General features: G+C 38.6%; 1 protein-coding gene across 8 annotated transcripts in view; it reads right to left on the bottom strand.

Moving 5' to 3' along the window:
- The window catches only part of GSK3B (glycogen synthase kinase 3 beta), a 180612-nt gene that overhangs the window by 114515 nt on the left and 48467 nt on the right, over positions 1 to 17630 (bottom strand). For all 8 annotated transcript variants that reach the window (XM_036447141.2, XM_036447137.2, XM_036447139.2 and 5 more), the window contains one exon: positions 1572 to 1765. In XM_036447141.2, the coding sequence (XP_036303034.1) occupies positions 1572 to 1765 (194 nt within the window). The remainder of the gene's footprint in view (positions 1 to 1571; positions 1766 to 17630) is intronic.

Here is a 17630-nt window from a genome sequence, read left to right as displayed (position 1 = left end):
GACCAATATAGGTCAAGAGCCATGACACAGAAAGGTTGGAAAGCTGAGTATCTGAAGATTAGGCAAGACTATGGATGCTCCTGAATGTATAATTGAATGGGGCAGGTTTTATTTTCTATGAGGAACCATAGAAGATTTGTATGTAAGAGAAACAACATGTCCAAACTGAACTGTGGGATTATTTTAGTGTTGGTAGTATATAGAAGGGATTAGAAGGAAGAAGATCAGAGGTAGAGTCTTATGAGTGGTTAAGGCAAACAATTAAGGGCCTGACTAGAATGGAAATGAGGAAAGGAAAGAAGGGATCAATCAACTTTGATAATGATTGCATATGAAGTATGAGAGAATAAGTTTTAGAGAAAAGAAGACTCTGAATGACAAGATAAATGATAATGCCATTAGAAGGAAAAAGGAATTCAAATCAACAGAAATAATTTCTACTGGGTCTTAAAAGTTAAGTCAGGGTTGTATAAGAAGCCTTGCCAATTTGAGATAACATCGCAAAACTGAGATACAGTGGTGCCTCACACAACGAACTTAATTCGTTCCAGGAGCAAGCTTGTTATGCGAAAAGTTCTGTACCAAGAACCAATGGGCATTTGGCAACATGGGAGTAGTGATTGGGAGAACTGATGGCAAAAACTGTATATTTGTTTCCTAAGAAATTAAAACCACCTTAGAATGAATGTTCAAGACATTCTAAAGCATATAGACACTATCATGTGTGCTATTTCAGAGCAGTAATCTCCTCACTTTTTTTATATCCCTTAATGTTCCTAGCACACCGGGGACACACACACACACACACACACACACACACACACACACTCAGTAAAATGTTGCTGAGGTGGGAGGAATAGAGAAAGGTATAAAACTGCATGTCTTACTAATGACATAACCTTGACTATAGGCCCAGGTCTCCTGACTCTCCACTACACCATAACATAGAGATGACTTCCAAACATCCATGCATAGGATCCCTAAAGCAGTGGTCGGCAAACTCATTGGTCAACAGAGCGGCAAACTGACCACTGCCCTAAAGAAATGGTGTAAAAAATGACAATAAAATGAACTGTAGGGATTGCCAGTTTCTAGGGACAGATGGAAGGGAGACATAAGAAAACAGTAAAGAAAGATCAAAGTTATTGCGGAATGTGTGTGTATGGGAGATGACAAGAATGTGTGTGTATGGGAGATGGCAGAGTTGAATAATGGATTCAAAGGAAGCATAGTAAAAAATATCAAATGATCCTCTGCTACAGGCAATGTTTCTCTGGTCTCCTATTCCTGTGAGACCCAAGGCAGGAGAGGTAACTTTTTAAAAGTAGACAGTAAGATGTTTTAATATACCTTTCACAGCATTTTAAATGCATGCATCACTCATAGCAATAGTTCAAAAATAATAATCAATCTTCAGTAAATTTTATTTCTACACAATATATAGCAGAAAATAAAATCACTAGTAAATAGTTGAGCTGAACAAAAATATGCACAATAAATGAAATGTGAAGCAAAAAGAAACAACTTAAAATACACTGATAGCAAAATACATAAAATACTGAAGGTCTTACCTTAAATCTCTTGTCTTGCAATACTTTCTTGATGGCAACCAATTCTCCTGAATCACAAAGTTTGGCTTGATATACCACACCAAATGACCCGTTTCCAATCACTTTAGTGTCTGTATAGCTGACTTCTTGTGGCCTGTCTGGACCCTGCCCAGGAGTTGCCACTACTGTGGTCACTTTACTGCCATCCTTGTCTCCTAAAAGAAAAAAAGGTAGACAAATGAAAAATGTAAAGAATTAGAGAAAATTGCCAAAGTATACAAATTAAACTATATTTTTTGCCACAAACTATTTTCAAATGTTTATCTTAGTTTATCATAAGTAGTTACTTCAACTATTTGTTTCAATTTAATATTTCTTTCCCACCATTTATTCAGTAATTCTATAGATCAGGCACACCATGCTTTATACATGTGACTCTCTATTTAATGGAAACAACACCATGAAAATAATAGTACTATTCCCATATTAAACATAATGGGGGAAAAGGTGAACTCATTAAGGTTTGATCCCTATCTATACAATTCTAAAACCCCTAGTTACTTCCTCAAGGCTTCCTTATTGTACTTGAAAATAAAATATATGAAGCTGCAAATGTCTAAATATGCTCAGTATTCACATCACTCTGCCTGTAGGAAGGTAAGGGTTTTATTTTGCTTCTTCATGTCTTATTTCTTTTTTAAGAAAACAGTGGAATGCTTCTCAGAGGAAGGTCAGATGGAGGAAAGTAATAGGAAACAAATGTTAATTTAGGAGTAGGAAATGCAAAACCTATTCTGAACTTAAGTCTCATTCTTTAAGTATCTGCCCCGTCATGCCCTCTCCTTACCTTTTATCCTTCCTTCCCCCTGACCCCGACCCAGGAACAATCCAAAGACTCTGCAATTCAAGCTCAAGAGCCACTTCCTACTTGGGCATAGTTCACAATAACCTTTTCCTCTGAATTCTTAATCTACTCTAAACCATCCTAGCTAACTAGCACCTGATTTTAGAGCTCTACATTATTCTGTTATTGATTTCAGAATACATACAGATTCTTGTGACTACAATCATTTGAAGTAGCAATTATGATTTCTGCTACTTCTCTCTTCCCTGACAAATCTAAAACCAATTCTCAGTACAATATAAGTCCATAGCCTCAATGACTAAACTACACATTTTCCTTTTTGTCCTCTACTACTTTAATTATCAATTTTATTTTTAAGATGCTAACCTAATAAAAGAAAATATAATGTAATATTTAACTCTAGAAAGCAAGTCAAGATTATGAAGTATTCATTTGTACATTATATATAAAAAGATAAAAAACTAGATTATAAAATATAATCTAGTTTTCTAATAGCTTGAGTGTTTTCTCCTACCAAATGTAAAAATGCAAGATAAATGAATATACAAATATTAGTGTTATATTATAACCAATATTTATAGTCATTTAAGTTCACAGAGGTACTAATATACACAAAAGTCAATAATACAGCCTCTATTATATTAAAACCAGCTAACTTTTTAAATTTTTTTATTGTTTTCAGAGAGAGGAAGGGAGGGGAGAGTTAGAAACACCAGTGATGAGAGAGAATCATTGGCTGCCTCCTGAACTCTCCCTCCCCTTCACTGGGGATGGAGCCTGCAACCCAGGCATAACCCCTGAGCTCCTGATTCCCGGGTCACACAATCTGAACCACCAAGCCACACAAGCCAGGCTATGGCCAGTTATCTTAAACATGTCTTTAGTTCCAAGGTGAACCACAACAATAGGCATGATTTAGTTAGCACAAGTGCAATACCACTTTTCTAGAAAGAATAACTTAAATCTTGTCTACATCATCATTTTTATTTACAACAGTATCATATATGTTTTAAATGTATATAAACCTGAACACAAGCCAACACATATATAACAGTTCTCAAGGTTTTCAAATGCTCCCTTCACATCTCACTTTCAAGTAAAAGAAATCTTAAATACACTGGCTAAAAAACTAGTTTAGCCTCAAGGACATGTACATTGGTTGCAGTCTTGATCCCTGGCCCTGGTCGGGTGTGTGCAGGAAGCAACCAATTGATGTGTCTCTCTCACATCAATGTTTCCATCTCTCTGTTTCTCCCTCTCCCATCCACTCTAAAAATCAATGGAAAATTATCCTCAGGTGAGGATAAAAAACAAACAATTTAATTTAAGCTGAGTTCTAAGTTATCAGGCTCCATTGCCCCAAAATACGCTATTACTTTTGTTTCTGACCACGTTAACTGTAACTCAATTTTTCAGGTTGACTATAAACTTACCTAATAAAGGGGAATATGCTAATTGACCATCAGTCCATCACAAAGATGGCTGCACCCACAGTTGAAGCCAAGTTCCCATAAGGAGACTTAAAGAGCAATCAGTAGGGACCTGAAGCTATGCCCTCCCCCGCCCCTGTGGGGCTTGACAAGGGACCTCAAGGTGCGCTTCCCATCCTGGTGCTGGGCTAGGGGACCTTAGGCTGCTCCTCCCCTCCCCCGCCCCCCCAACGCCAAGCCAGGGGACCTCAGGCCAGTTCCCCCGCCCCAGCACTGGACTAGGGACCTGAGGCTGCACCCCCATGCCTGGTTGTGCTTGATGGGATCTCAGGCCATGCCCCCCACCCAGCAGGGCTTGACAGGGGACCTCAAGGTACACCCCCCAGTGCTGGGTCTGGGGAACTCAGGCCATGCCCCTGCCCAGTGGGGCTTGATGAGGGACCTGAGGCTGTGCCCCACTGCTGTTGCGTCTTGACAGGGGACTTGAGCCAGTGCTGGGCTGGGGGACCTGAGGCTGCGAGAGCCCCTCAATCCCCCCCTGGCGGAGCTCGACAGGGGACCTCAGGCCATGCCCCCGACCCAGTGGGGCTTGACAGGGGATTTCGGGCCATGTCCCCCACCTGGCGGGCTTGACAGAAGACCTCAAGGCACACACTCCTGGCCCAGTCTGGGTTGGGGAACCTCTCAGGCCATGCCCCCCATCCTGATGCCAGGCCAGGGGACCTGAGGCTACCCACCTCCCCGGCAGGGCTTGACAAGAGTGGGACTGGCTGGGTCTGAATCTAGCCCAATGGGGGTAGAGTGGACCGGTTGGGTCTGGGTCTCACACGATTTTGAGGTACATGTGGATGGGTGGGGACTTGACTCTGGGTCCCATGGTGAGCCCCAGACTCTGAGAGGAGGAAGGGTTTCATATACATTTTACTAATTTTCTTTCATCTCTGGCACTTCTATTATAGAGAAGGGGCAAATAGAATATTAAATTATTTCCTCTAATTAATCCCCTTTTAATGTGCACGAATTTCATGCACCAGGTCACTAGTATACTACTAGAGGCCCGATGCATGAAATTCATGCAAGAGTAGGTCTTCCTTCCCCTGGCTGCCATCATCGGGACTCCAACTTCCCTCTGCCGCCAGTAGGTATCCGGGACCCAGGCTTCCCTCTGTCTGCTGGCAGGCACCCAGGAGCTGGGCTTCCCTCACAGCCCCAGTTTTGTCCAGAAAGTTGTCCAGGAGGATGTCTGGTCTAATTAGCTTATTATACTTTTATTATAGATAAGTTATTTTCTTATTTTTTGAAAAATAAACTTGTATGATAGCACTCCTAAAGAGAGAACCACAATCTTTTGAAATTAAACTCTACATAAAGAGATCTAGAAAGGTTAGATCCAGGAAGATTAAAATCCAAGGCATTGGATACATTTTCTTATGTCCAATAGTCCCAAAAAAAATTTCAAACAGAAGTGATTTAAGACCAGCTTTTATTAAAAAGAAAAGAACTATGAATTAATAATCTCACTGAACAAGTTGCTTGCAAAACTTCACAGGCATAAATCACAAAACAAAGCATTATTATTTTTTATTAAGGTTAAGTAAATAGATTTTAAGAAGGACTGCTGTATTCTACAATTTTAACTGAGAACAAAAGCTGTCTAGGATATAATCAAAACTTGTGCTTTTCCACTGTATAACCATATTTCAATAACAAAACAATAGTCACAGCTTTGTTCTTGCTCCGATAAGAGAATTTCAGCAATATACAATTGTGTAATGACTTTCCCCTCTTGCCTCCTCTGAGGCTGCATTTGTAAAAAAAAAAAAAAAAAAAAATTCACATTTCAGAGAAATGGTTTCAGAGTCTCAAGAATCAGCTATGACAACTATCCATCACAACCCTGGGATTTATTTTCTCTTTAACCTCAAGTATACTTGGGAACAGCAGCTACCCCCACATCATGATCTGTATATAAGATAATGCACGAATCAGATAATTCTGTAAAAATATTAAAAACAAAGTAGAAAGGTAAACAGGCAGGTCCTATAAAATCTATCACCAAAAGAGACTCTAGAGGTCTCTTAATTTAAAACTGATTGAATATAGTCAAGGACCAATCCTTTCACCTTCCTATACATTTAGTAAAAAAATAATAATAATAATATCTTAAAAATTTACTATCTTAGCAGAAATTAAAAGATTTACTCTCTTTGAAGTAGTAGAGAAATTGCTAAGAACTCTTATGGACTATACTCTACTATTATAAAATCCATAGGTATACTAGGAACAATGGCTCTCAGGCTTTCTACCTCAAAGCAACCTGGAATTTTTATTCAGAAATCATCAAGCTAAAGCATTAGATTACTCCATCGTAGATCTAAAATAGCAGAGCCATACAGAATGGCAAGTTACCACTGGGGATGACTTGGCCTGCACATTAGCAGCACATGGGATAGTCAGCAGCTAGTGTGCCAAGGAAAAACACGTCATCACTTGGCAGTGTAACTTTCTGAGTTAGCAAGAAACTAACAGCTGTATAAAATTTCACTGTACAAAGAACTTCCAATTCATTATTTCATCCACTCTAATATTTATAATAAATGTAAAGATATATTATTGTTTACTATGCAAACAAGGAAAGTAAGACTAAGAGTAACTTGTCCAATATTATAAAGCTTTAGCAGAACACTTCACTTGCTTCATGCTGCCTTTGCTATATTTTACAACCTTCCTACTACAGCTGAAAGACTAACTTCATATACTATTATACCTCCAAAGCAACAGATGTTTCTGAAAACATAATGTACAAAGAGTAATAAGAAGAGAATAAATGAATAATCTTTTACAGTTTTTAGGCATCAATCATTCAGTCATTAACAGCTAAAATGTTCTTCCTAAAAATATTCTGGCAGCATTAGATTTTGAAACTTCTCCCCAAACCCCACCCCCAGCACATGAAAAACAAAAATATAAAACAATTGATTCTGTGATATTCAATCATTTAACATTTGCTACCGGAAAAGAGATAACTTTGGCTCTTAGCAATAAAGCAGCATTTTAAGCTCTGCTAACAAGAGACCAAAAGCTAGAAATCATAAAAAATCAGCCTCATTTTTTAAAAAGAAGTCACCACTTTGCTCAATATTAAACTTCCAACAATACACAGTGAATCTCAAACCAATTACAGTAAGATTGGTCTCTCAAAAATGCCATTGTCTCCCAGGAGCAACAGCAGAAGCACAGTGGGAACAGGGAGGCTCCAGGCCCTCTCTCCCGCCAAAAGACTCCTGGGATCCTCTATTTCAATTAAAACTCATTCAAGTGGTATTAATTTCCTATCATAACTAGAACACAATTAAATTCCTTACTCTTTACCACAATAGATAAATCTTAAATATATAAACCACAGTAGGCTCGTCAAAGGCAATGGCTTACAACCATTTTCTATTGAAGGCTATTCTATCTAATAAAAAGGGAATATACTAATTGACCCTCACACTTCAAATTGACACACCCACAGCCAATAAGGAGGGAGTATGCTAATTGCCACACCTTCAAAGATGGTGGTGCCCACAGGCACAAGATGGCGGCACCCAGTCCCCATAGCCCCACTGGGGTGGTAGGCACATGGAGCGCACCTGCCTCCGGAGTCCCCCAGTCCCTAAGCCCCCCTGCTGCCCAGGGCCGCCAGAGGCTCAGGTAACCAGGGCTGGCCGAGGCTTGTGCTGCCGGCAATGGCAGCAGCAGAGGTGTGATGGGAGGTCGCCTTCCCCTGATCGCCGGGTCGCCTCCTGCCCGTGAAGGCTCCTGGACTGTGAGAGGAGGCAGGCTGGTCTGAGGGACCCCTACTCTAGTACATGAATTTTCACGTACCAGGCCTCTATTCCATATTATAAAACTCAGTGGCCCTAACGCTGTAACAACCAAAGACTGGTCACCAGGAGGCTGTGCATGCGAGCAAGGAACGCAGTCTTGACTCTGGGTCTCACAGCGCAGCGAGACTTGAGGGAGTTAAGCGGCACACCGGGCTCTGGGGTCCCGGGTCTCGTGTGATTTCTCGCCCTGGTCACTAATTAAATATAAAATACAAGTTTTACAAAAGTCTTAGGCATATCCCAAACGATATGTGCAGCCTAGTTCTCAATCTCTCAAATACAGGTTTGTGCCTGTAAGCAATACCTCGTGGTTACATTTTTTAAGTCTTCTGAAGTCACCCCTCAAACCAATCCACCCAGAGATGAACAAATGTTACAGCATAACAAGCACAGTACACATCTAAAGTGTGGAACGAGCATCCAAAATCCAAGGCCACTTCCAGCATGTTTAATTATTTAGGCAGTACCTGGGACTGATTCTCATTTTATATGAATGATAAATCCAAAGTTAAACATACTTTAGTCATTTAATGTTTCTTAAGATTCATGAGCTGTAAAATGGCAACAACTTTAACACTTTTAGAGATGCTAAAAAGCCATCTCTACTACGTGTTTCCCCAAAAATAAGACATCCTCCGAAAATAAGACCTAGCGCATGGAAAGATAAGACATCCCTTAAAATAAGACCTAGCGCAACTTTGGGAGAAAAAATTAATATAAGACACTGTCTTATTTTCGGGGAAACGGTAATTAATACAAACTGAACAGTTATGACTATTTTATAGAGACGGTCTATAGCTCATGGGTGGGGAACCTTTTTTCTGCCAAGGGCTATTTGGATATTTATAGCATCATTTGCAGACCATGCAAAATTATCCACTTAAAAATTAGCTTGCTATATTTGATCAAACATTTAATTAACGTACCCCTAGGGCCTTGGCAGAACCAGACCAAATTGTTTCAGGGGCCGGATGTTCTCCACCCCTGCTTTAACTCAAGAATAAAGTCTCCATGAAGAAATACGAGAGTTTAAATAAAATTTGTCACAAAAGCCCAGAGAAGCCACACACCACTATCTGTGACTACAAGATACAAAATATTTTTATGAGGGTTTTGACCTAACAATAGTATTAGTAGAGAAAATAGCATTGCCTGTTGTTTCTCTAGCAGGAAGAGAAATACCAGATAGCTATTTTTACAAACGTTTAACAACAATATGGCAAATACTCTTGAAAACTATTTTATAAATTATTCAAAAGAACCAAAAAATATTATATTTAGGCATGATTAAGACTGTCTGAAGGGTAAACAATGACCGCTGTCTAATTTTCAGGTTTTAAATCAAAGTTCAAACAACTCTTTACCCTAAGTAACTGTCTAAGCAACTTCTATTAAAACAAAACATTCTCCCCAAAATAAAACAGCTTAAAAACATGAAAACAACATAAAAATTAAACAGCAAAAGAAATAAAAAGGGAACTGAGGTCCACAAAATCAGTTGTACAAATTCTGAAATGTATTCTTGTTGTGAAATAATGACTCTATTGAAGCTTTAGCCACAGTGCACCTGACTCACTTGGTGCAAAACTATGGAAGAAAAAAAAGAGAATGCCAACCAAACAGCTGAACCAGTTATATCAACCCTAATGAACAATATTATACTTTTAAAAATTCGGGCAATTTCTATGTAACCTTGATATGATTAAAAATCCCTCTAGCAGGACCTTTTTCGCTTAAACAACATTCATCTCCATATGGTTCTAATTAATTGACTGGGAAACACAAAAGAATGACTAAATTTTCTTTGGGGATAGGAAGAATAAAAGGAGAGATGGGTAAAATAAAATGGAGAGATTTGCTACATGTGCTGGCTCTGGAGATGTTTCCCTGATATCACTTCTAGAAATAGGAAAACACGGAGTGGCAGAGGATAAAGATGAAACAGAAAAGACTCCAGAGTTCGCGACAGCACAATAAATAGCACATTTTCGATCACAGTAAGATACCACGCCAAAGAAATGAACAAGCATCAATTCTGAAGAACCATAAAATTTCCCTTTAAAAAATAAAAACTTCAGGCAAGTTTTTTCCTAAGAGAGAAGCATAATGATGAAATATGGGCTCTGAAGTCATATCAAAATTTGAATTACACATTCTACCACTTAGTATTTATAAAGTGGAAATCGCTGCTACTTTATAGGGAGGTTGTGATGAGAAAGTAACAGGTTAAACAGGTTGCTGTTATATGCTGGGGGTTTTTTTGTTTTTTTTTTAAGTTCATGCCATACAACTGATGCTCAATAAATTAGTTTCCCTGAAATCTGAATTATTGGCAGTGGAAACTGAAAAAAATAATTTTTTTCTGATCTGGTATGCCCTTTTACAAGCCCTACTACAGTGCTTATCAAGTTTTAAAATTATTAAGAGTTTCAGCCCTCACTTGACTAAGCGCTTGTACAAAAGCCAGACATTACACGAATCATTTATATTTTCCTAGTGCTTATTAGCACAGGGTTCAGCACAATGCAAGTGTTCAGCAAATGTTTACTATTAAATTTAGGTAAGAATCACTCAAGCAGAATTGTTAGGATTTGGGAACTACCTTATGCTAAACATTAAGCATTGCTTTTGCTTCTTCTATGCTGGCATTGATGAGATACAGATCACTAGGGGTAAGGTATACAGAAAAGCCTTACAAGCAGTAAAACAGAATAGAAGGCTTACTGAAAAAAATGCAACAACAAGCAGCCAAAGCCAATTTGGCACATATGGATTTATTTACAGGTAGGAGAATTACTCTGTTTTATAACTTTGTTACAATAATTCTAGTTTCTATGGAGCATCAATTTGCAGCAATGGCTAAGAACTGGGCAAGGGACACCTGGGAGCTCTGAGGTTCAATTTATATATTATATACGTGAATATATTTCTTAAGTGCTGTTCACAATTTACAAGAGTCTCAGGAGGTCTGCAGTAAGGCTTAGGAAAATTGTATTTTTAATAAGCACCCCCTCCCCAATGATTTTTAATGCAACTCTGGCTACCATATTTTAAGAAAAACCAGAATACCATTTAGTCCCTATAACAACCCTGTGATATACTCAGGTTAATCACTTAAAAATGGGAGAAACTGAAGTGTTCAAAAAGGTAATGCCTTCAATGAAGTGTACTCTCAGTATTCAGACCTGTCAATTAACTAACTCTAAAGCCTAGGTAACTCTACTACGTTACTTTGCTTAAGATCATGCCATAAAAATAACATACAGGGATTGAGGTCCAAAAATTAACTTCATATTTCCCACAAAACTGAAAATTTCAAATACTTACAGAAGGTTCTGATTCAAGTATCTATTAGAGACCCAAATTTTTACTTCAAAATATCCATACTCCTTTTGAACTGATTTTACTGACTCATTTTTCATCTTCTCTTAAAACCCAAATTTTACTTTAAACCAAAGAAACCAAAAACCAAAGTAAGCATGCTAATTTTCAACAGCCTGAACTTAAATGTTATTTTAGTTATAAACCATGAATTAGAATCAAGCATATTTTCCTTTTTTTCTAACACTAGTTAACTGGAATAAAATCAACCTAAGCCCAAAATGAATAAATATTTCACTTGGTCTTAATCCCTCAATTGAAATAATATTAAGATATATTTTTAGAAACAGGTTTATTTCCCATGAAAGTCTAAAAGGTTTACAACCTTTGTGTGAAAGAGCTTCATCTTTTATTATTTACAATCTTTAAGTTTTAAATATGTTTACCTGCTTGATTTACAAATTTCGGATGAAGGGAGAGTAACAGTACATTTATATTTTTCTTAATGAGGATATTAACCAAAGAAATAGTACACTATACTAGTACATGGATAAAAGAGTAAATAGTAAACTTAACTAATACTTTAAAAACAGATCCAGTGGTCACACTTTTGACAACTTCAATCTTTGAGCAGCCACAAATCCTGAAGAAAGCCAAAAAATAGTCCTTATAAAGCTGATCTATTTTATTCCAGTCTTCAATGAGCATAATATTAAAATCAATGCTCTACAAAATTTTTTTAATGTAGAAAGTCTATTTGGTCTGCCTTCTGACAACCCAAATCCCTGCAAATGTAACAGCTCACTCACTCTTTTCCCTGAATTATGCACCTATTTTATCCCAATACCTAAATCCCAAATGGTTTTCCTATACAGTAGCACAGCATATAAACTTACATATATTTTCACATGCATTTTGTTTGTTTGTTTGTTTGTTTGTTAATCCTCACCAAAGGATGTTTTCTCGTTGATTTTTAGAGAGTAGAAGAGAGAGGGAAAGACAGAGAGAAATGTCATGTGGAAGAAACACATTGATTGGCTGCCTCCTGCACCAATGAGCCCTGAACAGGATCCAGAATGGGGAGGAGCCTGCAGCCAAGGTACATGCAACCCACCTGGACCAGATCTTTGCAGGCCAACGCTCCACCCACTGAGCCAAACTAGATAGGGGTTCACATGCATTTTAAAGAGGTGGTTACAAACCTAAAATGTTCTGATAAACTGCAAACAGAGGGAAAGGAAAAAGGGCAGAATGGGATTTGTTTTCTGCCAGAAGACTTGCATACTCTAGGTTAGTCCTATTTCTGATAATAATTTAACAATGTGGATAAAAAAGGGGTGTTGTAATAAATCATAAATTCCTAACTGGGCAGGTCATGGTGGGTAGTCATGCCCCAGTCTTATAACTTCTTTAGTGAAAGGTTTTTAAGCAAGCCTTGCTTATTGTTTCTGTGCATCTAGGTTAACACACCTTTGAAATGCCAGAATACCTCTAGAGAAGACCACCTTCAAGGGGACACACAATTTTAACTATCCTGTACTTGAACTCCTGCTTGCTTTCTCCCACCTTCATGTAATCTTCCTTATGTTTTCTCTTTAGTTTCAAATGTATAAAAAGAACTAGAAAATTCTTATTTTCTGGAGCATTTGAGATCTTGCTTCCTGGTAATTTTCATCAGTTTTGGCTCAAATCTATAATAATAAAAGGGTAATACGCTAATTAGACTGGAAATCTTCCGAATGTCATTCCTGACATCCTTCCTGAGGATGCCGGGACCGAAGGGAAGCCAGCCTGGGTCCCAGGTACCTGTCGATGTCTGGAGGAGGGAATCAGTCTGGGTCCAGGGTCCCAGGTTCCAGGTCCCAGATCCCGGGTGTCTGCCCGCAATTAGAGGAAGGAAGGCCTACTCTTGCACGAATTTTCATGCATTGGATCTCTAGTAAACTCATAAAAGTTATTTACAGGTTTGTGTCACAACAACTGCCCATCCATGAGGCAGTAATCTATGTTTAGCACATCTTTATTGCTGTAGGCCCATTTTATGCCTAAGCACATTACAGGCATAAACAGGGTGGGACTGACCCACATCGGCCAGGTATTACTAATTGTATTATTTTCCATATGAACAACTATTAGGTCTAGTAATAATTAATGTCGTTTTCTAATACTTTTTAAAATCAAATTTATTTAAACAATACAACAAAATTTAATCAACAATATAGTTGCCGTTGTTTTCTACTACTTGTGCCCAACGCTCAGGAAGCATTTTAATCCCTCTGTTGTAAAATTCTTGTGATTTTGATGCAAAAAATTCGGTCAATGCATTTTTGAGGTATTCTTCATTATTAAATTTTTTTCCAAGAAGAAAGTTTTGCAAAGAACGAAACAAATGGTAATCGGAAGGGGCAATATCAGGAGAATATGCAGGTTGAGGGAGAACTTCCCATTCCAACTGGCACAGTTTTTCAGCAGTGATTCTTGCAGTATGCAGTCGTGCGTTATCGTGGTGAAGAATTACGCCCTTCCGATTAATCAGCGCGGGTTCTTTTTCTCTTAAAGCTTGGGCTAACCTTTCCAATTGGGCACTATACACTGCACTTGTAATGGTTTGGTTAGATGGTAAAAGTTCATAATGAAGAATTCCTTTAAAATTCCACCAAACACACAACATCACTTTTTTCGCATGCAAGTCAGGTTTTGGCGTGGGCTGCGGAGCCTCATTTTTGTCCAACCATTGAGGCCGCCTTTTCAAATTAACATATAGCACCCATTGTTCATCTCTGGTAACAGTTTGCTCTAAAAACGGCAAACGGTTTTGACGAGAGAGGAGCTAACTGCAAACTGTGACTCTTTGATTACGGTTGTTGTCGGTCAACTCATGAGGAACCCATTTTCCAAACTTTTGGACTTTGCCAAGTGCACGCAATTGATTGGAAATTGTTTTTTGTGAACAATTTAAAGTTGTCGCGAGCTCTTGTTGGGTAATTTGAGGATTTTGCACCAAAAGAGCTTGAAGAGCTTCTTGATCAAAATTGGACACATGGCCTAGACCACTCTTGTCATCTAACAAAAAATTTCCCTCGTGAAATTTCTCAAACCAACGCTGGCATTTTCTGGTGCTAACTGCATCTTGACCAAGAGCACTACAGATGTTTTTTGCAGCCTCACTTGCTTTTCTTCCTAATTGGAACTCGTAAAGCATGCAGTGCCGAATATGCTCTTCATCCGCCATCTTCTTAGCCCTAGTTTTGCAACAAAAACCAAACCAAACACAAACTTTTTCAAGCAAAACTTGTTAATTGCACTTCACACGTTCTGTAGATACCACGTGTTTGAAGGTTATGTCAATACAAGTCAACGCCAAGCAAGATTTTAAACGAATGTTAAAAACGACATTAATTATTACTAGACCCGATATAAACCTACTTTTGCCCCACCCTTTTTTTCATTTATAAGTGAATGAATTTCTGCTGAATTCCACTATACTTTGAAAATGCTAAAAGTCTGAAAATCACTAAGTACCTCTAACTCTTCCTCTAAGATGACAAAGGACTCTATAATCACCTCTCAAAAAGGTTGAATCATACAACAGACTGAGAAGAAAATGAAAAGATAAAATTCACAGAATTGACAATTGTACCTGGGACTAATTTTGATCATCTCACACCTCATCATCAGAGCAAGTAACATATTTGTGGATCACTTACTAGTTTAGAAACATGTTTAGACATAGACAACAGTCCTGTGACAGACGTAGGGTCAATACTTAACCAAAGAGAGAACTAAAACTCAAGAACTAAGTAAAATTGCTCAAGGTTAGTAATACTAAAAACTACAACCCAGGTCATTCAATTCCTAAGTTTAATACACTTTCTAATGTTTATAAAAATGGAAGTGAATCAAGCCATTTATTTCTATTCCAAAATGTATCTGTAAAAATAACTCAGTCCAATATAATCACACATTTTAAGTAAGTGTCCTCAAACCTTGTATGTAATTTAAAGACAAAAATACCTTTTAACATCAACTTCTTCATTCAGCCTGAGAGAGACGGCTGCCAGAGGGACAGATTATTTTATATAAATGAATAAAAGGAAAGCCAGAATTCCTCTATGGAAAATCAAATCAGTGAACAGATAGCAAACATTTAAGCACTTTAACAGACTTATCAGAATACAAAGTAATTATCTACTGGTTAACCACAGCTTCTACTTTTGCAGGAATAGAAGAAACATTGCCTTTTTCTTTTCTTCTCTCTGCACTGGTTCACTCTAAATCAGAAACATGTTGATTGGAGATTGAAAAAGCAAGGAAGCCTGATTTTTTTCTAATCACTAAAGAAAAAAAGAATATGTAAACTAAATCTCTACATCACACAGTTTAGGAATCTCATGTACTTGATCTAACTAAACTAAAATATTTTACTTTTTATAAACTTGAAGACAGCACATTTGTTTATAATAATAAAATTTATATTTAAAAAGTACCCCTAATGTATATAATATTCGAGTGGTGGTTGCTGTCCCACATTATAAAAACCAACTCTGGAATTTGTGCATATATTAACCCTAAGGTAGCACACTGTTCCTCATTCCCAGTTCTAAATAACGTCCAAAGATACCCAGCACCAGTTACTGATCAACACAGGGATGCCTAACCCAGTACACTTAATCAATCCTTTCTCTCTCCCAGACCAGAAATCACACTGTTATCTTCTCACCTCAGTCTTTTAAACTTGCATTATTCTATGTCAATTAAATCCACCTCAGGCAACATCCTAGGTTATTTCCACCTTCTTTTTTTTCCTTCCAAATCTTGGTTACATAAGAAAAGTTTCTTTCCCCTTCCCTTCCCTACTCTCTTCATTCCACTCAAAAGTTAAAACACACACACACACATACATACAAAAAAAACATAAAACAAAACAAACAAAAAACACAAATACAACTGTAAGATTAGCTGGTAAGCAAAAAAGTAGTGTGAGTTAAAAAGCTAATGCCATCAACCTATAAAATATTGAAAGTACTCAGAAAGATGTCAGCCTCCCATAAATCTCTATATATTCTGTATGTCCCTCAAATTAAATCCCTTTATCCATCAAGTACCAGCATTCAGGAGCATTTTTTCAAAATTATTTAAGGGTTTCTAGTGTTGTTTAGTTACTATTTCTGCAATACTATTATTTTCTATTATTTTTCATTATAAATATTATAGGTATCTGAGTTAATCTGGCTTAGGTAGGCTTTTGTAAGATAGTCTGCGACCCTAACCATTTTTATTTTTACTCTAGAGGCCTAGTGTAAAAAATTCGTGCACAGGTAGGGTCCCTAGCCTGGCCAGCGATCAGGCCTGACCGGAGCCTTTCTTCCTCCAGTTGCTGGAAGGAGCCTTTCTTTGTTCAGCGCTGCCCCGATGTTCAGCGCATGTCATAGTGAGCGGTTGAACTCCCCGTTGGTCAAATTCCTGAGGGAGCAATTTGCATATTAGCCTTTTATTATCCTACTAGAGGTCTGATGTATGAAAATTCATGTACTCAGGGGGGGTCCCTCAGCCCGGCCTGCACCCTCTTGCAGTCTAGGAGCCCTCAGGGGAAATCCAACTGCTGGCGTAGGGCTGCTCCCTGCAGGGAGTGGGCCTAAGCTGCAGTCTGGCTGCCCCTGTGGGAGGCAACCAGCAGGTCAATCAGGGAATGGCACCCACCCATGAGTGGCTGGCCTCACATCCCAATTGCCCATCAGCCACCCCCCGATTGTCATATCCTCCCTCTGCCAGCTGGCACCCACCTTGGTTGGCCTGGTGCCAACAAGTTGCCTCCCCACCCCCCAGTCTGGTCATTCTGCCATTCAGTTGATTTGCATATTAGGCTTTAATTATAAATGATATAATAAAAAACTAATATGCTAAGTGTCCGGTCATCCATTCACCAATCAAAGCATAATATGCCAATGATATTCTAAGGCCACTCAACCGTTTGCTATGATGTGCACTGACCACCAGGGGGCAGAGAGTCAACCAGTTGAAGTCACTATGATGTGCACTAACCACCAGTAGATACTCCAACTGGTGGGTTAGCTTGTTGCTGGGGTCTAGAGGATCGGGAATGAGAGAGAGACCGGCCAGACATGCCCTGGAGCCCTCCTGCAATCTCTCCCCAAATGGATAACCTCCTCTCTGTCTCTCCCCAGTCCCAATTGTGCACCAGTGAGATCCCTCAGCCTGGCCTGCACCCTCCCACAATCTGGGACCCTTTGGGGGATATTAGAGAGCCAGTTTCGACCCGATCCCACAGGCCAGGCCAAGGGACCCATTGCTGCATGAATTCGTGCCTCTAGTATAGGATATTTATAAAACTTTCAATGGAAAATAAGTTCTAAATTCCAAAACAACTGATGAACTTTTAGAATACAATCCATTTACAGGGTAAGACTTTTCTGCATAACCTGGAGGGGAAATACACCTAAATTATTATGGATTAACTAGTTAAAGTGGAAATGACATAGGGTACCTTCTCTAAGAACTTTGCAAGATTCTCTTTAAGAAAAACAAAGTAGCCAGATAAGAGTTCTGTCAGTAACTCCATTTCTGCTAGGGA

This window comes from Pipistrellus kuhlii, unplaced genomic scaffold, assembly GCF_014108245.1.
Source record: "Pipistrellus kuhlii isolate mPipKuh1 unplaced genomic scaffold, mPipKuh1.p scaffold_m20_p_2, whole genome shotgun sequence".
Classification (NCBI taxonomy): domain Eukaryota; kingdom Metazoa; phylum Chordata; class Mammalia; order Chiroptera; family Vespertilionidae; genus Pipistrellus; species Pipistrellus kuhlii.
Note: the sequence above shows the minus strand (reverse complement) of the source record. Positions and strands in the feature narration are given on the sequence as shown.